This window comes from Poecilia reticulata, chromosome 17 (assembly GCF_904066995.2).
Source record: "Poecilia reticulata chromosome 17, P_reticulata-male-v2, whole genome shotgun sequence".
Taxonomy (NCBI): Eukaryota; Metazoa; Chordata; class Actinopteri; order Cyprinodontiformes; family Poeciliidae; genus Poecilia; species Poecilia reticulata.
In genome coordinates, this window is record NC_088846.1 from 18434211 (window position 1) to 18455460 (window position 21250).

Consider the following 21250-nt stretch of genomic DNA (forward strand, 5'->3'; position numbering starts at 1 on the left):
GTGTGTGTACAAATTTTCATACAGCTTAGGACTTTGGAGAATCGGTTCAGTTCAGGGAACTTGAAGTTAGCCTTCAAAATCATTGTCCTGTTAAAACTTCTAGTTCTGTTCAAGTATGAATCACCAACCAGACCCTTGCTGTTTATTATAAATTAAGTAAAACATTTTTTTTTTATTAAGTCCAGGAATGGCCCAAGGACCAGCAGTTGGAAGATCTGGAACACTAAAAACAAATGGCAAAATAAAATATTTTAATTTAGTACAAGATTTGGCTCCATGAGGAGTGTATGTAAACTTATAAATGGAACTATACGTGCAGATGACTTAGACATAAGGTGAGACTTTTTATTCTATTAGTATGTTCTTTCTCTTTTCTATATTGTTTCGTCACACTGAAACGGCTCGCCCAACCTTGTCTTCGGTCACATAACGTAACCTCCTCACTTCCTTCCTGCAGGACCCCCGAGAGTCACTGAAAGAGGATTAAGATAAAGAGCCGAGCTTAGTGTCAAGCACCAAAACACCTCAGGGAAAACCCAAAGATCCTACTGTTCAGAGAAGTCGACCTCCCACTAATCCAGTTCTTATTTCCTGCTAATCTTGTCTCAGCATATCTTTATCCTCTTCCACTCTGTTGGTCGGCTTTGTTTGTCTTTTATCACCTGCTCATCGCCTTAGTTTGCCTTCTTCCTGCCTCTGTGCTAGCCTAACACTGTGGAGTCTTGATTTGAGGCCAAGAAAATGAATTTCCTCCATATGAGCATCATTAGGCTCAATTACACATCAAGTTGTACAGGTGCATCTTGATAAATTAGGATCTCAGAAAAAGTAAATTATATCAGTAACTCATTCGAAAAAGGAAGTTCATACAACACAACAATTATTATTAAAAACAATAATTGATGCACATCAGATGTTCAGGGTAGTGTGTCAGAAAATTAGAAGATTACATAGGACGCACATAAAAACATTTTCAACTTGGAAAAGTTGTGGCCTACACAATCATTGGGAAAACTGACACCTTGACATTTGACTACAGTCATTAACACCCACTACAAAGATGGTGAGCTACAAAAGTTTGTTGCTAAAGAAGCTTGATATTCAGAGTCCTGGATCCATCCATATTAATGGAAAGTTCAGTGGAAGGTAAAAGTTTAGGTAAAAAAGTTTTCAAATGCAACAGAGAAAATTGCAGCTTTCAAAAGACTGTGACACAAAAACTATTCAAGAGTTTGGGGGAGATGGACTGTGGCTGGAGTCAGTTTCATTTTACTTGGTACCTTGTCACATTCCCAAAAGCACAAACACCTACTTTAATGACCATTGTGTCATTATGCTTGACAGACCATCAAACTGGTCAGACCGAAAGTTTATCCATTCTGAATACTAACCTGTCCTTCCAGGGCCCAGAAGTGAGGCAGGATTCACCCTGGACATTACCAGTTCATCACAGCATTCAACCTAACTCCAAAAAAAAAATAAAAAATCTTCATATTGTCAACAGAAAAATGAGACACCAGATCCCGCAACACAGACAAGCTGACAGGTGCTGACCTTCCCTAACACCTCTTAAGAGTCACAAGCTGATCACTGAAATTCCTTGCTGCATAAATGCATTAATTCATACAAAAGAAACACGTCGTCATACGTTTGACAAAATTAAACAAACTTAAGTGTTTAGTAACTATATCAAATTCAGGAGTTAAAAATAGGCCTACGAGGTCCACGTTTAAATGTCTTGCTCACACTGACCACTTGAATAATTCAAACGTCCTGATACGAATGTTCGCGATACAATTCATGACCACGCTTCCCATCGTGACAGACCCCGGCCACTTCTGTTTGTTGTGGCAAGACTGGAGCGCTCGCTCGCTCCCTCGTGCTGCTGTGTGTTTTGATATTTCATCAGGGCTCCGCTAAACAGTGAGGAGGGCTCTCTGCCGCCCACCTCTTCTCAGACAAATTGCCTCAGAGATTGCAGAGGTGGGTCTGAGGCTGATGGATGGGTACACAAAGACCTGATGAGACCATATTTGCAAACATTAAATCCATATTTCCATAACACCTCCAAGCTGCTTTGCACCAGACCACTTTAACAGCCTGTTAATGACGTGCTCAGTCCACGTTGCGTCAAGGTGTGAATAAAGGTGTTTGTTGCTTACCAGAATGTTTTACTGTGGCTGTATTTGCCACATTAACCTCCAGCTTCTGCACAGTTCAGAATAATCTGGGATTTTGATTTAATGTTAATTTCACAAAACTGACCATTGCTGAACGAAATGCAGCCACTGGATGAATTTGTTAATTGGGAAGAAGAAAATGGTCATGTGGTTATTTTTGTTCACATGGCTACTAATTAAGATGTTGTATACAGTGTTACGGGGGTTCTCAACTCTACCAATGAGGCCTTTATTAATCCTAGTTGCTTTCTTATTATTTAATCTTGACCTTAACAGAGGCAGGATGAGGCCTGCAGTATTTTACATATTGTTCTGGCTTTGTATTGTTCCTGAGTAATTCTCAGGCGAGTTCTTATAGTAATTTTGGCAGACTGGCCCATCAGATGGTTCACCACTGTTCTGTGTGTTTTTTACTATTTGTGGCTCTTGTTGCGGTTTGCCGGAGTTCAAAAGCTTCAGAAATGCCTTTGTTACATTTTTCATACTAATATCAAATCAGTTTCTCTTCTATTATTCTTTAAATCGGAGTGTGATTCTGTTTTTGCTTTTTTCACAGAGGTCTTGTTTAAGTTATTTCTTGATTCTATAGGTCTGGCAGTAGCCACACAGTTTATTTTTGGCTGATATTAGAACGTCCTGTTCTAGAACATGACAAAAAACAAAATGCGGTCAAATACTTTCTTGCAGCACTGTCATTTGCATCTTTTTCACTTTTCAACCGTTCCTGGCATATTTAAAGTGGTCTTTGGGCGTCTAAGCTAGCAGAGCCTCATAAGCAGCTCCGCATCCTGTTACGTCTTCATCCGGTTTTGCAACCGTCAATTTCAGCTCTATCAAGTTTGAATTTATGTTAAACTCTGCCCTTTCTGACTCATTTAAACCCACACCTCCACACTAATCTGAATACCATCTCACTAATGTGAACATTTTAGTCCATCTCTGCCAACCTAACTCCTTCACCTCTCTATCTTCCTCATCACATCCCCATTGAAATCTTTTTTCTTCTAAAAAAAAAAAACCCCAAAAAAAAACACTCTGTTCTCACCAACTTCCTTCCATTCTCCCTTCCCCTCTTTCCCTGTTGGCTTTTGCCTGCATTTTGCTGTTAATTTGCCTGAGAATGCATTAGATGTAATGAAGGCTGAGGGCCGAGGGAATCCTCCAGGGTTCCATTAATCATCCCCCCTCAGACAGGCAACCTTGATTACAAGTGGCAAGAAATTCATTAGAGCCAGGCCTCTGACAACTCTTATCTCCGCCACTAGATCTGACTCATTAGGCAGCCAAATTAAAGCTATGATGGCCCTGATGAAACTCATCGCTTGTTTATCTTGTGCGATTTGATGCATCTGCCCATACATCACTGTATCCACAACCGCCCGGACCCTCCTAAGAAGTCAGGCCTCCAGTCAGCGTCAAGCACTCAACGCCAACTCCATCGGCCAATAATGAGGTCCCTCGCTGTCCTTTCCCTCTCGCTGCAGGTGGGGATGAGGAAATAGTTACACGTGGAAGGAGCTGATAATTCAATTTGGGAGCCACTTCTCCAGCTTTAAAAGAAGAGCTTGGTGCGACTCTGAAAGAATCAACATAGTTAATTTAATGGGGAGGAGCAAAAAAAAACAAAACAAAACAAAACATATGAATGCAGCCTCTTTTCTTCACAGCACCTTGAAAATTGCCATCTTGAAGTCAAAGGGTGAGTTTTGTCACTGCTCCTCATCATCACCTCGAAATAGCAGCTGCACTCTGGCACACTATCGTGGAATTGATCGGCTATATTAGTCAGCTCTTGTGCCATAATAAAACTTCCCACTTGCTCATCACTCCTTGAATCCCCATCCAAGTGTCACAGTCTTGATGTATGAGGTGGACGGTGAAATAAACTTTACCCAGGTCAACGAAGGCCTGTTTACGCTCTGAGGTCACACTATATTTTGAGATGGCGAGTGTAATGAGGCTCAAAGAGAAAAAAAAAAAGAATCACACTTTCCTCACTCATTTAAAACAGAGACAATTACTTTGAAAATATCTATGATGAAACTTTTTTATTTTATATATAACCTGCCTCATCGTAGTTCTTATAAAACGGTGCAGTGAAGTGTTATTAAAGGCATCGGCTTTTCTAGAATGAAATATTTCAGGTAAACTGGACGCTGGCGCAAAAAGTCTCCATAAACAGCTGCTTTTCTGCTTTCTCTAAAATATGTTCATATGATTTTAGCAACAAATTGTTACTCTGGCTGCATTGTTTAGAATAATTAAATTCTTGATCTACATGTTTTTCTGGAATATGTATATTCTATATTTATATCTATATTTTGTTGCTGCTTCTAAAGGGGAAAGACATGGAGGTGAAATGTAACTTTTCACCATAATGACAGGCATTGGTCTTATTTGTAAAGTGATATCTTTTTTTTCTTGTTTTTTTTATATTCAATACAATATTTTTTGTGGTACTTGAACTCCATGCAGTTTTTGTTTACACTTATGTATTCTAATAATTGCCTACACTTCTGAACATTTCAGTGCATTTCAAATCTTCATAAAACAGCTGGATTATAAATAAAGCATAATCTTCATAAAAAAAACAACAGTTTCATGTTCACAATGGGATTTTAATGACCATTTGAAGCTCTTGTTGTGGCTAAAATACACTTTTTGAGATATTATGTAAAAAAAAAACAAACGTTGCTGTAAAAAGGTGTGTTACTGTGGGTGCAAATGTAACTGATGGAGAAGTTCACAGTGTGCTGGATGCGCTCTTCCCTAATGAGGATCCATCAGTTCACCAACATGGCTTCCTAAAAAGAAATCAATCACTGCAGCTACTAAAAAAGACACTCATCTATGCTCCAGGTAAATATGCCTCTGTAAAAAAAAAAAAAAATGTAAATCATTTGAAACTTAAGAAGATTCAAAATTACCTACGTGATTTTGCTAATCAAATAAAAACAGTCACTGAGAAATCAATGATCAGCACTTAAACCTGTCACGCTTTAAAAGTCTGTATAATAATAGTAGACCTTTAGACCAGTTGAATATAAAGTATAATAATAATAATAATAATAATAATAATAATAATAATAATAATAATAATAATAATAATAATAATAATTAATAATAATAAATAAGAATAACACTTTGATTATGTTTTTTTTTCACCCATACATTCCATGTCCCATTTAAAAATTTTTGATGTATTCTTTTACAATCATAAAGTAAGTAGCTCACATCTATGTTTTATAAAAAGTGATTCAATCTGGATTCCAGTAATTCGTATAAAGCAATTTATTAGATCAATTATATTTTACAGTCGTCCCTTTTTCGCTCGATATCACCTCCTTACAGTGTTTTTCTTTTTTTTCTTTTTGCCCCCACAAATAAATCTCCATTGTGCTTCCTGCACATGCCAAAAAGATGTAAAACGTCTTCAGTTAAACATGCAAATGTGGTCAACAAATTGTACTAAACACAAAACAAAACAAAACAAAACAAAAATCCGGGATTTTCTTCTCTCTCTTTTTTTTTTCTCCCATCAAATGAGGACATGCACATAATCAACAGAACGTTCCGGGCCCTACATATAAATACTTAGAAAATATTTACAGTCACATCTCTTAGTGCCAGTTTGTACCCTTTATATTTACATATTCACAGGACAATAAATAAAAAGGTATAATTTATCTGATTTCGGGCAGATCCTCCCCAGCCTCACCTCTCAGACAAAATAACTGAATCCTCCTATTTGTTCTTCATGCGTTCAAACATAAGAGTCACTCGAAGAGTCTGTTCTGATCAAATGTGAATGCTGAGAGGCAATGAAGGTTCACGGTCTGGTCCCCTGCTCTATCTGTTGATGCTGACTCCTCACGGCGAACCTGTTGACGTGCACCGGGATTGGAACGACGATTTTGGGGTTCCTCACCGGCTCTCCCGAGCGGTTGTTGACGTTGCCGGCCTTGATCCGTTTCCACTTGGCCCTGCGGTTCTGAAACCAGATCTTCACCTGCACCTCGCTTAGCTTGAGCGCATGTGCGATCTGCGAGCGCTCGGTCAGAGACAGGTACTTTTTACAGTGAAATTCCTTTTCCAGTTCCAGGAGCTGCTCGCTGGTAAAAGCTGTTCGTCTCCTACGGCTCTTCCCCGCCGAGCCGCCGCTCGGGAGGGACGCCTCCTGCGAGCCGCCTTTCAGCTTGCCCTTCTGGGACAGGCCGCCGCAGTTGTTCCCGTCCGAGAAACTTTCGTTCTCGCTGTCCGCGGAGCTGTCGTCTCTGTCGCTGCAAACTGCGTCCGCCGATTTTAGGTCCAGCTTCTCTTCGTCTGAACTGTACAGTTTGGTCTCACCTGAAAAAGAACACAAAAAATATATATATATATATGAATAAAGCCTATGCGGTTATTTCGCTACATGTTAAATCTGTCCACTTGTTCTTTTTTTGTTTTGTTTTTGTTTTTGATGTGGTCTGTTATAAAGGCATACAATTGCAAAATTAAGGTTTTATCAGGAAGTCTGTTATTGTTCATCTGTTACTATTTCTGGTTATGTCCTTCTTTATATCAACCCTTTTGGCCTGACCATATGTTACAGTTGTCCCTTATGTTTATGTAAAGCCACCATCTGCACATCTTTTGAGGAGCCCTGACAGAACAGAAAACTTTATTTCTCTTTCCCATGTGTGAATGTTCTCCATCCCTCTTTTTTTTCTTGCTATTGTTAAATATTTGTTTCTACTTTTCTCTATATAGTGTAAATAATGTCACTTTATACAACTGGAAAGTAAAAAAAAAAAAAAAAAAAACGGGAATTAGACCAATATTCCATCAGTATTACTGCTTATTTCAATTCAGTTTAAGTTTATTGTGAACTGTCTAGCCAGTTCACAATAAATTCAATTTCAAATCATGCTCCAATGTAAACTGATCTAATTCATATCCAATTATGTAAAACACAAAATAAAAAAAGTAATGCCTTCAAATGATATGGACAGAATCAGATTCACCACTTAACAATTTTAGTTCAGATCATTTGCAATAAGAAAATAGTTTTATGTGCAGACACTGAGCAAAGTTAATCACATGAGTAACGTTTAGTCAACTTCAAAAATTATTGATAATATTTTTAATAATTAATATGGAATTACATGCATAGTTATTTTTATTCATATTTTTATTTCAAGTTTTATTGTACATTTAATGTCTAGAATTCTTCCAAAGAGCTGCTTGGAAAGGTATTCAACTCAGGCCTATATCTATTATTTTTTTCTTTATAACAAATATGAAAGTTTTATATGTTCGCACAATTTGCTTAACGTTAGATATACGACCAATCTATTGATTCTCCGTCGCCTTTTAAGCGCATTAACTACAAAGACTGAATCTGATTGGTTTTAAAAAACACTTGTATGTCATAAAGAAGAGGATTCCAGCTAACCTGATATTGTTTGAAAAGTTTCAGAAAAGTTCAGCAGCTCTGAACCCTTGTCCCGGCTGTGCAGCTCGTCAGAGTGCGGACTTTCCTGCCTCCTCGATCCGGGATCGGCTGCGCTCAAACGAGCACCGGGCAGCTCCTGCGGCGGATAGAAGCTATCCGGAGGGTCCGAGAAACTCGGCATGGTCGTGGTGAGAGCCACCATTGACGGAACCCCCTGTCCCAAGCTGGCGCAGAAAGTGTTGGTGAGTCGCCCCGCAAAGGAAGCCAAGGGCGCAAGGGGAGGTATGCCAGAAGAGAGAGGGGAATGGGATAAAGCTTGCGGGATAACCAGAGGTCTGTAGGGCATGAACATAGGGTAGCCGGTGTAGAGAAGGTGTCCCGGTCTGGGTTGAGGGGTTCCAATCAAGGAGTCGATGGAAAACGCCGTCCCTTGACCGCCCGGTCGCTGCATGTTTTTCTTTGTTAGGGGGCGGGGAGGGAAACTTCACAACAAATGTCCTCTCCTCTGCGACGGACAAAACTTTCAGTCTAACCACAGAGTGAAGTGAAAGTAGATCCTCTGCTGGTGTGTTGTCATCCCTGTGTCTCCTGATATCTGCGCTCGTTTTACGCGTCAGTCAGCCGGGGCCGAGGCGACACCTTTCCCCCCTCTTATTCGTTACACACTGAGACATAAACACACGCTCCCTCTATCTTTCTATCTACCCTCTCCCCCACCTTTCTGCGACTCCTCCTTCCCAAGCCCTCTCCGACGCGCACCGTGTGAGCGCGCGCAGAAAGAGAGGACGAGAGCGCATTGGTTATCATCTGCAATACAAGAGGAGTGAAAAGGGGGGCAGGGGAGAGGGGGTGGGGGGTGTTTCCCTGGGGACTCATCCATCTTCCTCAAATTACGCTTCATTTCCTTATTCAGCCTCTGACTTTTTGGCCGTCTTGAGAGGCGGTAGTTTCCCAGTGGAGACCAAATAGAAGAGCCGCACCCCCCCCCACCCCCTCAACCCCCCCAACCACCACACCACCACTTTTTTTCTTCTTTATTTGCCAGGTTCACCATTGACTGCGAAACGGTGTGAGAGACTGCTCCAGCCCTTCCCCTTCTATAATCGTTGACCACACCAACCCAATCAGCTATTATTAATTTTGATTGATGATAAGTAATTACTCTAGATGCAAGGGACAGCGTAAAAACAACGCGGGGTTTTTTCTCTCGTTTTTTTTTTTTTTTTTTTTTTTGTTGTTGAGAAGATTGGGGCATCACAGAGGCTGGAGGGAGGAGAGGCAGATGTTTCTCTTAAAAAACACAATGCGCTCGGCTTCAAGAGAAAAAAAAAGAAGTGCCCTGCAACAATTGTTCCCCGGAGAGAGGTGCTCTGTGCGAAATCAGAGCCCAGTAAAAGACACTTAATGCGAGGTCAACTACGGCGTGGACGCGGGGGCACACCGGCCAAAGTCAAACCAGGGTTATTTGAACTGAATATGATGAGAACTTTAATGTTCTTTTCCAAAGACTAAACAATGCAGACATTTTCCTTTGCGCTCCTCTGGTGAGAGTAATTTGTCTCCAAAGAGATGCACATGGCGGAGTGACAAAAAAAGAGGGAAATAAAATCCCTCCTCTCTTTGGTTTAAGCACGGGTTTAATCGCAGATCATCTCACGCTTTAAATGGCAATGGAAGCTGATGATGATTAGCCCTATTGAGTCCTGGGTGCCCGGGCTCTCCAACTGGTCGTCTGATTGCATAAGGACATAAACATATCAGCACCGACTCTGATTAGCTGCTGAGGGCCAGGCCAGGCTAATTCTTATAATTGCAAGTGACTTAAGCAGGACCTCTCTTTGATCTATTGAAACCATTTGAGAAGAACCTCACCTTTGTTTTTTTTGTTTTTTTTGTTAGTTTTTTTTTGTTTTTTGTTTTCCTCTTCTGGTTATTTTTGCTGTTACACAAAAATGAGCAAGTTTCTGTTTTATTTTACTTAAATAGCCACTTTCAGTTGTTATTATCAAATAAGGACATTTCAAAATTACTATTTCAATAACGACCTGATAGTAACATTTTATTTTAGCACAGTTTATAAAGCTGAAAGGAAAATTATCGGTTGTTATTAGAAATGGAAATACAATTTATTTTCCAGTGAGAAGATTCTGGCGGAGCAGCAGAAAAAGTGACACGTAATCGAGGCATGTAGATTCACACAAAGAAAATCTAAGAATATGTAAAAAATAAAATAAAATAACGAATAACATGCTGCACAGTAAGGACATAAGTTCAACTTAAAATAGTCTGCATTGATCAAAAATGTCAAACTCTGAACCAAGGAATGTACAACTGAGGTTATTTTTTTTAAATGTAAGAAAATGTGCATGTGTGAAAGTGCAGGAGATTTTTTTTTTTAAATGAGAAAAACATGCAAAACAAAAGAGCAGTGGAAATAGTAGGGTTGTAAACATTTTTTTGAGTTTGTTGGGACTGATGGGGGTTAGATAAAGTTTAACACCTGCTGGGAAGAAGAATCTCCTAAAATGCTGCTTCGTGCACTAAGGTTGCAGTAGCCTGTCACTGGTCTCTTCGTGCATTATTCAGGACAGAAACATTTTTCACCTGGTTCTGTGACAGATTATCAGCAACATTTGAAGAACACATCCAAATGTAATATCTAAATGTTGCATACTTTTAATCGAAGTTCTTAATACAGTATATCTAATGTACTCATAACACCTACTTTTAATGCATTGCCTGCTTCCTCGTAACCAACATGTTGTCTAAATGCTGTAACAATTTGAATCAGATAAACATCTCACTAAACACACTTTGATATCTATATCTGAGTTTAAAAACACAGCTTTTAAAAGTAAGCTTAAATTTATCTTCTTTTAGGTAGGTTTGTTTATAGCAAAATTATTTAGTTTAGCTAAATTCCTGAATAATCACATAAATTATGTTGTAGGTAAAACAAATTTTATTTCCTTTAACATCAGAATATGCATACACTAAGATTCTTTTAATCAATATGGTGAAAGCCCACATCATAATCTCATAGCTTTGTAATGTGAATGTCATTTTAGACAACCCCTCAAAAACACACTGCTTTGTTTTTGGGTTGTCAGGAAAAAATAATCTAAATAAATCAGACAAGAGCAGGAGATCTCCAAAAGTTCTGTTCATTCCTGGAACAATTGATAGATTCCTGAAAATGTCAAATTCACTTGCTAAAACAATTCCTGTAGAGATTCTACAGGAATTTTAAAGGTTTGATGGCAGGCATAGAAATTGTACAAAATGAGTGAATCAATCCCAGAACAAAATCAAAGGAATTGTGAACATGTGTGTGTGTGTGTGTTTGTGTTTTGCTGTCAGAAGTGCTGGTGCACCTCATTAAAGTAGCTAGCATCATTAGAAAACATTTCACAACATCAATCAGGAGTTAGTCTTTCAAATGGTCAGTGACCCCAAGCATAGCCCTACTATGCTTAGGGTCTTGAAGCCAAACTATTGGCTTGAAGACAAAGTAGTCAATGTTTGGAATGCCCATCACAAAATCTGATCCCGGTCTCATAGAAAAGTTGTGGGAAGATCTGAAGAGGTGTGTTGTGCGCGAGTTGGCCTATAAACCTGACTATTGTGAGAAGATAATCAAAATTTTGGCCCCAAGTCATACAGCTTAGAGAATTATATTAAATAAGTAGGAAATTAAATAAATAGGAAATGTAAGTGTATTCACTGAAGTTTTGGGTCTTGACTAACTGAAAAAAGAACAGATTAATTTGATTTGAGGTCAAACAGTGATGAGAAACACTGTGCAGTATATAGAATGGGTAAAATAAGTATTGAATATATATATATATATATATATATATATTGACAGAAAGAAATCTACCCTAGTTGTCAGCAACAAAGTCATCCTGACAAACATAGGAATTGATGCAAATAAGCTAAAGGGAAAGTATGTGTTTTCCAGGCACATAGTGCCATTGATCATGTTATGGTGTTACCTTCAGTTGTCATAAAAATGCCATATATGCCAAATATGACTTAAAAGAAATTTGACCTCGATATTTAACACCTTGAAATTGCGCTTCTGTCTCTTTAAAAACTCCAGCTCTTTTTGAAACTCTGCCTTCAGGAAGTCATCACAACAGTTCTCCTCTATTAACCCTTTAACAACGTTTTTACCAGTGTTGCACTGAGAATTAGCTTGTATAATTAGCTCAGCAGATACGCAGAACAAGCAGAACCAGTCTTCCTTTAAGCATGGTGTTTGCTATGATATCTAAAGAGCTAGGATTAGACTCATCTGATCAGATGGCATTCTCCAAATGTTTTAGTATCAAATACTGGGAGAATGCTAAATCCTATGTAGCAAACTTTGTAAACAAGCCTCAAGAACCTTTTTCTTCAACAGTGGAGTCTTGCACAGTGTAAACAGTTACCAGGTCCTTCTGAATCTCTCTGTGAGTGCTATATTTGGGTCCTTGACAACTCTGCCAGACACCTTGCACATGTCACCTGGCACAGTCTATGCTAAAATCATGGCTCCAACAACACTCACCAGAAACTTCTCAGAAAACTGTGGAATTTAGAAATGCAAAGTAACCAAAGCAGTTGTCTACAGCTGTAACCAAAGCAGTTGGCTACAGCTGGGCGCCCAGCTATTTGTTCTCAAATAGCTGTACCCAGCTGTTTGTTTTGAGAGGAGAGCAAATAGCTGGGTACAAATAGTATTGTACCCAGCTATTTGAGTACAATACTTTGTAACCAAAGTATTGTACTTTGGGTACAATACTTGTACATATATTTCAGTTAATATTAAACCCCAGCATTTGTGTAAAATGTGATAATAATGTGATAATATGAATTGCAATGGCCTGTCTGTCTGTCTGTCTGTCTGTCTGTCTGTCTGTCTGTCTGTCTATAGGTTTTTAATAGGACATTATACTTATTTTCTTTTCTTTTACAGTTAGTGTCCTATGTTCTAGTTTAGTGGGGGGGTTTTTTGCAAAAAATATAATTCTGCATCATGGAAAAGAGACGTCTTATTTGAAGACACTGTGAAGACAAGAAATACTTTAAAAAACTGACATCACACTAAGATACATTTTTTTGTCAATCAAATAAACAGATTCAATGGTCTTTATGAAATTAGTTTATTTTATTGTAAGTCTAATTTTGACTAAAATTCCCCTAATCCTTTATTACTGTCAGAAACAGTACTAATGCAAATATTTATGGAAATCCCTAGCGTACAAGCCATAATTTCTGTTTACGGTGTATAAAATCACAAACAAGTTCTTCTCTTTATCTGTATATGCAAATTAATAAATAATTTTAAATTAGCAAAATACAAAACAAAAAAATAAGAAATCCATCTCTTGCTTGATCAGTTATAGTCTATAGCTCCCTCTGGTGGTGGAAAAACCCCAGTCATTGTACTGAAACAGTTGATCTGCATTAAAAGTGATTGCAAAAAAAGCAGCAGCTGCTTCCTCCAGAACAAGCTGTCGTTATTATGTAGTTGTGAGTCAATAAAACTTAAGTTAAAAGTTAAACAGACAAACCATCTAGCTGCACCCACCACTCTTACTAATACGACATTTTTTCAGTGCACATATCCTCTGCACTCCAGAAGTAGGTAGTCCTTAATGAAGGTGGGCAGATCAAGCTTTGGGACCACTTTGTGAACTCGGCCCTCCAAGAAGCTCCTGAGTCTGCAGCGCGCCAAGTGCTGCAGGGACCGAGGAGTCATTGCTAAGGAGAAGATGGACTCATAGAAGTCTTTGTGCTCCTAAATGTATGAAAACACAAATGACCACAAATCAAAATGGCTACATTGATAAAAGGAAACTTTTTTTTTTTTTTTGCCATTAATGAGATATTTAAAATAACAAATAATAAACTGAACTTGACTGCACTGTTTGATGACTAGGAACAAATTGGAATGCATGAAACTGACTATGAGTGTATGTTTGGATTTGAACTATTTTCCTGTAATGTGCCTCGAGAAGACATATGTTGTGAATTGGCATCATGAGGATAAGCTGAATTAAATTTAATCAAAAGATTCTACGGCAAAATAATCTCACAAACATTAGAAAGCGCTTCGAAAATAATATCTTTGGTCATGCTGTGAATCATTATCAGATGCTTTGGGTGTGCAAGTACTAAAACAGCTAAATTAAACAATGTTAAGAGACAAAAAATTTATTAAAAGAGTAAAAACACAAAGTTTTGTGCCATTAAGTCAACAATTTAAACAACTTGCCTTAAATGCATCTTCGGGCACAGACTCAACCCATGTGTCTGTGACTTTCAGGTGACTGTAGGCATTCAGGAGAACCTCGATAGTGTGTGGAGATTCTGAGCAGTGCTTCAAAACCTTAAAAAAAACACAAAAAAAAAACAATAAAGCTTTAAAAGCAAAGTGATGGGATTTGTGCAATGATTTAAGTTCATGAGCGAGCTCTGTGACTGTAGAACTGAAGAAATAAAGTAATTAAACACTTGTGAAATGAACAGATTGGTCTTCCCTCCAGGGGTTTAACTGGAAATTATGCAATTAGTGCTAATTAATCTCCTATTAACACTTGCCTAATTAGGAACCAGGCATTTTGTCTAGTGCACGTGGGTTCACTGATAGTTGTAGTCTGTTTCCTGCAGAGAGTGCCACACTTTGTGTTGTGGCATAAAATGGTAATGATTTGAATGTGATCTTGTGATAGTCTGCAGTGAGTTTCAAAAGTCACGCTTTAGGTGTTACGTATGTCTATTGATTATTTGCGCACAGTTGGCTGGTTTACTAAATTATTATCCATTACTATAAGAATGAATCTGGACTTGATTGTTCAGTAATATTTTTGTTATTGTAAAGATGCGTCTCAATAAATTCAACACAAAGATGCAGCAAATGAAAACCCTGGATTCAGTTTCTGAGAAAATGTTCAAGCCAATAAAAAAGTTATTTATTTATTTATTTTTTTTTTTTTTCAAACTAGAAAGCTCAGTCCACTGAAACATATGTCCTGTATTGAAAATAAAATCAACATCTTCATAAAGCTTGCCGGCAGAAGGAAGTATGAAGTGTTCTAAAAATACATGATAGATGGCTGTGGTGACCATGGACTTGATAAAACACTTTGGATAAACACCAGCAGATGACATGACTGGCAAACAATATGTATGAAAATATCATACATATTGTTTCAGGTCATGCTGGACCTCAAACAACTTGGATACTTCTGTACCAGCTGTCCATTCCTTGTGAATTTCTATGAAATGTCTAAGTGGGTTGTGCTGACAAGAATATGTGCACTTTTTTCCACCGCAGGTTTTTACATTGGACACAACTTTCCACCAATATTGGATACAGCACTCTGTAAAAAGCTATCTTCTCTTACAATGGCTTTTTTTTTCTCCTATTTACTCACACATTCACACGCTGATATGATATTTAAATGTGCTGAAAAATGATTTCTGGGATTTCATTGGTATTAAACAGTTATCGTCAAAACAGAAATAAGTGCTTTGAAGAGATGATGCCATGTATCATCCATCCATCCATTTTCTTGCACCCTTGTCCCTTAGTGGGGTCGGGAGGGTTGCTGGTGCCCATCTCCAGCTAACATTCCGGGCGAGAGGCGGGGTCACCCTGGACAGGTCGCCAGTCTGTCGCAGGGCAACACAGAAACATACAGGACAAACAATCATGCACACACACACACTCACACCTAGGGGCAATTTGGAGAGGCCAATTAACCTGACAGTCATGTTTTTGGACCGTGGGAGGAAACCGGAGTACCTAGAGAGAACCCACGCATGCCCAGGGAGAACATGCAAACTCCATGCAGAAAGACCGGGGCCGGGAATCAAACCCAGAACCTTCTTGCTGCAAGGCAACAGCTCTACCAACTGCGCCACCGTGCAGCCCTGCCATATATCAACAAAACATAAATTACTTTTTTTTAAATATAACTACTGAAAATATAACTATTTGATCATATCATAAATCACTGTTTCCTACCACAGGGAGAGCACCAGGCCAGACCCGAATGGAGCCGTGGTTGAGCAGAGCACGGACAATCCTCTCAGGATGATGGGAGATCTTGTAGCAAACCACCTTCAGGATGTTATGCATGGGAGCTTCTCCACCATAGTCCATATTGTTTACAGAGCTCCCCTTAGCAAGCAACAGATCCACTATGTCTGGATTGGCATTCTTACAGGCCATGTGCAAAGGAGTGTGCTTGTCCTGATCCATAGTGTGGACGTCAGCGCCCGCGCCCAGCAGCATCTGGCACACCTTCAAGTAATGTCCAAGGTCCTTCATCTCCTGAGGCTGTGCACAGGCTGCATTCAGGGGAGTGAGACCCTCATCGTTCTGTTTGTCCACAGCCGCTCCGTGGCGCAGGTAGAGCTCAACGTGGTCGTGGAGGCCATGCCTGGCTGCTATGTGTAGTGGAGCATCATCTTCATCTAGAGTGCAGCCGTTAATTGTGGCACCATACTGAAGGAGATACTTGGCACATCTGGCAACAGAATAACAGAAAGCAAGATAAATTAGCTCACTGGATTCCAAACTTTCTTTAAAATTATCTGAAAAACACTACGAGTCCCATTACTGCAGATCAGCTTAAGTGGCCCTTCATTAACACAATCTATTACGTTCCTAATGTGCTCAATTAAATGAATTTCACAATTTAAAAAAATAATAAAAAAGCTGTTATAAGCTGAACTGTGCTCAGTCTCAAACTAGTATCTCGGTGAACAATCTAGTGGGCAATATAAGCGTTTAACACCTTAGATGATAATAATGTTGCTTCTCTGCTTAGCAAAAGTCGTTTGGATTTTGAGGAAATCTATTATTTTTACATGAATTTCATTATGATTCCACAGGTTTTAAGTTAAATATAGTTCTAGATTTCCCCTTGGCTGTTTGAAAACATTTATTTTATTTTAGCTAAGCAATTCTTTGTTTACTATGGATTTAGCATTGCTGTTGAAAGATTCAACCCCTCATCATCTTCAGCTCTGTAGCAAAGGCCCGCAAATTTTTTGGGTCAAAACTGATAGGCGTGTGAAACATATTTAAGTCACCTTGACAAAACGGATGCATTTGAGGAAAAGTGTTTTCACAGCATGATGCTGCCACCACCATATTTCACTGTGGATATGTTATTCTCCCCATTTACTTACTGTCCTTTTCATAGAGCACCCGTGAAGTTTTGCAGTTTAAGTTTTTCAAAAGAGGAAACCTGCTCCTTACTCCAGACAAAAGGGTAATGCACAATACACATGTGGATCATAGACAGTACTTTCAAGACCTTTCATCAGCTGCTTCAGTGATGCTGTTTGGCCTCTTTACAGTAATTATTCATACTTACTCAAAGGACTCAGAGCTTGTGCAAACATGCAGAGGCATCAGCCCCTCTTCTGAGACAGCGTTTGCGTTCGCTCCATAGATCAGCAGCAGTTTGGCGCACTCTGCCTGGCAGCTTTCACAGGCCTCGTGCAGCGCAGTGGTGCCTCCAGGAGCCAGGTCTACATTTGCCCCACGTTCAAGCAGGAGACTCAGGCAGTCTACAAATCCTCGACCTGCTGTGATGTGAAGTGGCGTTGTCAGCTCTTGCTCATATGTCAGAGACCACAGTCCTATAAGCAGAAGCAAAAATGGGAGTTAGGGTGCCTTAGAGTATTAAAATTAGTAGAATTGTTAGAAAGCAGCAGACTTGTCGCAGCACGTTTAAGTTTTTGAAATGTTTTCGATGACGTGCCCCGTCACAGTGCCACCAAGTCTCCCCGATTTAACTTGAAATAAAGAAGTTATTTTAAAACCTACTGAGGCCTCTGTAGTTAAATCTGAAGTTCTTCCACTCTTCTAAGTTGCTGGTGTCATAAATGGCATCAATGAGGTTGCTGTACTCATCGTCGTCCACAATGCTGAGAATAGTCAGCGCATCGCCCACAAGCAGAGAATTCCAGAACTGGAGAACGCAACCCGTGGCCTTGGCAGTGGCAATAACATCTTCGCGGTACTTCTTTGGCTTTTTCCACTTTATTTTGGGTGCCAGATAAGCCATATTCAACCGAACTGTGTTATTGTATTCATATGCCAGTCGCCTAGTTTCTAGTGTATGGGGCACTAATGGGGGTTGTTTGTGCAGCGAGAGCTATTTCAGGGAGGTGTTACACGATACTGTGGTTGACCTGGTGAACCTCAGCCATGCAATGGGATGGGAAGCAATGACACTGCATTTCATATAAGCAGCTTTATTTTTAATTAACTCACTAAAGTCCATGCAGTGAGGGATTTTAAAAATGGAAAACCAAGATGCTTCAGATTATTTTAGAAAGAATTAAAAAGATTGCATGGTATGTCACATGGAGACATTTTAAATAACTGTTCGGCCTGACTGTGGGCTGAACATTATGGTGTCTATAAATAATGCCTCATGACTTGCTTCTATAAATATAGCATGAGTGTGTGTTTGAACACAAGCATCAGGACAGCGTCCTTCGTGTTGCACACCAAAGTTAATTTAAACAATAAAATAATAAATAAAATTTTCCAAATTTTTGTAGTGTTACTTAATATCTGTAGAAAAAATAGCTGTTATAATTTTGCCAAACCACATCAGACCAACTGAAGACCAGTGTCTCTTACCTTCTCCCCGGGCCATCCAGCGCATCTCCCCTCCCTGTGGCTCTATGACAAGGTTCGCCATGGATCCTCTCGGAAAGAAACGCTTCAAAGCCTCCACATCTCCCGTATATAAAGCGTTGTGGATGACGACATCTTGGCAGACGGCTGGTCGCCGGGCGAAGGTGGACCTCCTCTGTGCTCTTTCCATTGCCTCCTTCTTCAGCATATAGCTGCTGAGGTGATGGGTAGCAAGCTGTGTCTTGTATTTGTGCCTCTCCAGCATGTCCTTGTCAAGCTCGAGAGAACGCAAGGCCGTGGAAGAAAAGACAAAGCTGCCTTGGGACATCCTAAGTTTGTGGAGAAAAGTTCTGTTGTTTCTTTTTAAAAATATGTAGGACTGAGTGAGGATGTCCAAAAAGACCAGCCTCACATCTGTTTTTGTCTTTGAATGCTTTGGCTGCAGTCCACTTCTGCCTAGCAGGCTGTCCACAGGGTCGGTTCACGGAGTTGTTTTGATATGAGACCCTCCCTGCCAGTTGGGCTATTTTTATATTTCACGTGCCACCACCCATACTGTTGTTTGTTTCCAGTTGGTCATGGAGTGATAGGTTAAAGTTTTCTCACCCAAGAAAAAACATTCACAAGAATATATATATTTTTTGGTCCACTATATGAATAATTGCTGCAGCAATGTGGTTGCCACCAACTGTGCAGGTGCTCTGAGACACCTACACAGCTTGAGACAGGGGTAGAGGTTCACCTTCCAGCATCAGCATGGCAATGACCGTAAGCCCACACCCACAGCTGCAACAGAATATTTTAAATGAAAGCAAATGACATCTGTTCAATATGCCTGACGCTGAACTAATTTACAGTGAAGAATTTACAAAAAAAAACAACAAAAAAAAACAACCTCTCTGTAGATATGGCAAGAAAATAGAGACATACCGTCTTTTATTGCATTTACAACTTCAAATCTTTTAGTAAGTCCGTCAAGTAGATTAGACTTGAAGCTGTAAGTGCAATAAACGATGCATCTACTAGGCACTGATTCATGAGCTTTAAATAAAAATACACCTAATAACTTACAGAATTTTCTTTTGTCAAATAAGGAAAATTTCCACATTTTTGGTTGTAAAGTGATGTAATATGGGAAGAATTAAGGGCTGTGACATAGTAACGATCCATGAATCCCAATTCAATGCTAGACTCTCAAGTCAAAAATGGAAAAAGTAAAGCCTAACTCTGACATATGATAAAATAATTTTTGGCATTACAGTTTGTGTAAGATTAGATCAGAAGGCCCTTTTGTAGACTCCTTCCTGTAGTTCACAAAATGTCTTTTTCTGCTCAATATGTTTTTTTTTTCTTCCCCGAAAGCTCTAATGGATTTTGTGTATCCACATGGCTCCCTGCATTAGAACATTAGGCTGAATGACTGGCAACCGCTGTGTCACTCTGCCCCACGTGTAGTGTTCTGATGACAGAGGGACGGTGCATAATTAAGCCTCTTAAGCCTACTCACTAGGCATCTGATAAACATCGCTTTTGACTGATGAATGACCATTTTCTAGCGATAGAAACTCTACCAAGGAGCTGCGTAGACGGTCATAATTGTGGCTCAGAATAACCTTTGAGTTATTTAAAGGTTGATTAAGATTTTTTTTTTATGTATACACAATCCTCTGTTATAGTTGATCCACGATGCATTAAAACATACACACATATTTATCCCCCTCTGTGAGTGGAATATATGCAGATACTGGCAGAAAACAAGGTTTTGCGCCACAAGTGGAGAACATGAAAATTGAAGAGGATTTTACCTTATTTTGCATCTGAAAACACAGAGGCATAGCAGCATGTCTTCTGTACCTTAATGACTGTTCCTGTATGGAAATCAAGGTCATTTATTTCATGTTACAGTTTGGTAATAGATGCCACATTAAACAGAACACGAGTAAGAGTTTCAACTTTGAAAACACACATTACCAAAGAGAGAGACTAGGAATATTGTTTTTGCGGCTGGAGTACATCCTTTTAAATGATATACATAATGAGTTTATAATATGCATCTGGGCTACCTCCTCTCTACTTTGATGTCTTCCAAATGGCCCGGGTGTCATCAGCAAAACATGTAGGCACTTTCCTGCCTCATTGACTCCCAAATGTATTTTAAATATCATTCCTGGTAACGCAATTATTTAAAACGCTGAACTAAACACTTACTAATGGGGAAAAAGACAGCCACTTCGATAAATTCATTTCTCATATGGTGGGCATTCGTGTTGTGTATCTTTTTTTTTTTTTTTTTTTCCTCCTCTGTGAAGCGGAGGCAACTCTGATGACAAGAAAAAAAAAAACAGCAGCAGCACCCCCTGCCCTCATAGCCCCCTGTGGACATATTGGATCTTTGGTTTCCTAATATTACCCACCAGTAGGTGCCGTTTCAAGTTTTTCTGCTCTGTGGTCAACCACCTTTCTGTCCCCTGGGCAGTGAGAGGCTGGACATCAACAGCAGCCTCTGATGAGAGCCAGCCACTTCATTTATGCAATCATAGGCAATTAGTTCCCTCTGATTATGAGGCCCTTAATGCTATTTTGAGTACTGTGGCACACATTAATACAGGAAGAGATTAAACTACAACCCTCCCACCACACGGAGCAGCCATTTAATATACTGAGAACATAATGAAATGTACACAGTAATTACAGTAATATTAAATGCTAATGGGCTTGCAATTGGAACTGCTCTTAGTTTAAGATGGAGTCGGAGCAACCAAAGAGAGTCGAACGCCATAATAGCACGGAAGTGCTCATTTATCCATCAGGTGCCTCTTAGTTTTATGATTTACATGTGATTTTTCTGTGAGGAGCTTCGAGATGGTGTTGAATTATTGGGTAACTCAGAATTGAAGGGAGCAATTAATTTGCATTTTGAACTGCCAAGAAAAAAAATTATAAATTATAGTCAGAAAGTCTCACTTCTACCTCAAACTATTT

General features: G+C 39.3%; 2 protein-coding genes across 3 annotated transcripts; both read right to left on the bottom strand.

The window, feature by feature from the left end:
- Positions 1-5456: 5456 nt before the first annotated feature.
- Positions 5457-8384, bottom strand: gbx1 (gastrulation brain homeobox 1). The gene is made up of 2 exons (XM_008434274.3): positions 7615-8384; positions 5457-6527 (listed from the first exon to the last, which is right to left on the bottom strand). The coding sequence occupies exons 1-2, from the start codon at positions 8063-8065 to the stop codon at positions 6010-6012; spliced, it is 969 nt and encodes a 322-aa protein (XP_008432496.1). The 5' UTR covers positions 8066-8384; the 3' UTR covers positions 5457-6009.
- A 4361-nt stretch (positions 8385-12745) lies between these two features.
- Positions 12746-18751, bottom strand: asb10 (ankyrin repeat and SOCS box containing 10). Of its 2 annotated transcripts, none has more exons than XM_081598597.1 (5): positions 18272-18751; positions 16992-17259; positions 15632-16136; positions 13877-13990; positions 12746-13399 (listed from the first exon to the last, which is right to left on the bottom strand). In XM_081598597.1, the coding sequence occupies exons 1-5, from the start codon at positions 18594-18596 to the stop codon at positions 13214-13216; spliced, it is 1398 nt and encodes a 465-aa protein (XP_081454723.1). In that variant the 5' UTR covers positions 18597-18751; the 3' UTR covers positions 12746-13213. The 2 variants fall into 2 exon arrangements, with proteins under 2 accessions (XP_081454723.1, XP_081454724.1); XM_081598598.1 differs by lacking the exon at positions 18272-18751 and adding an exon at positions 17447-17765.
- Positions 18752-21250: the final 2499 nt, after the last annotated feature.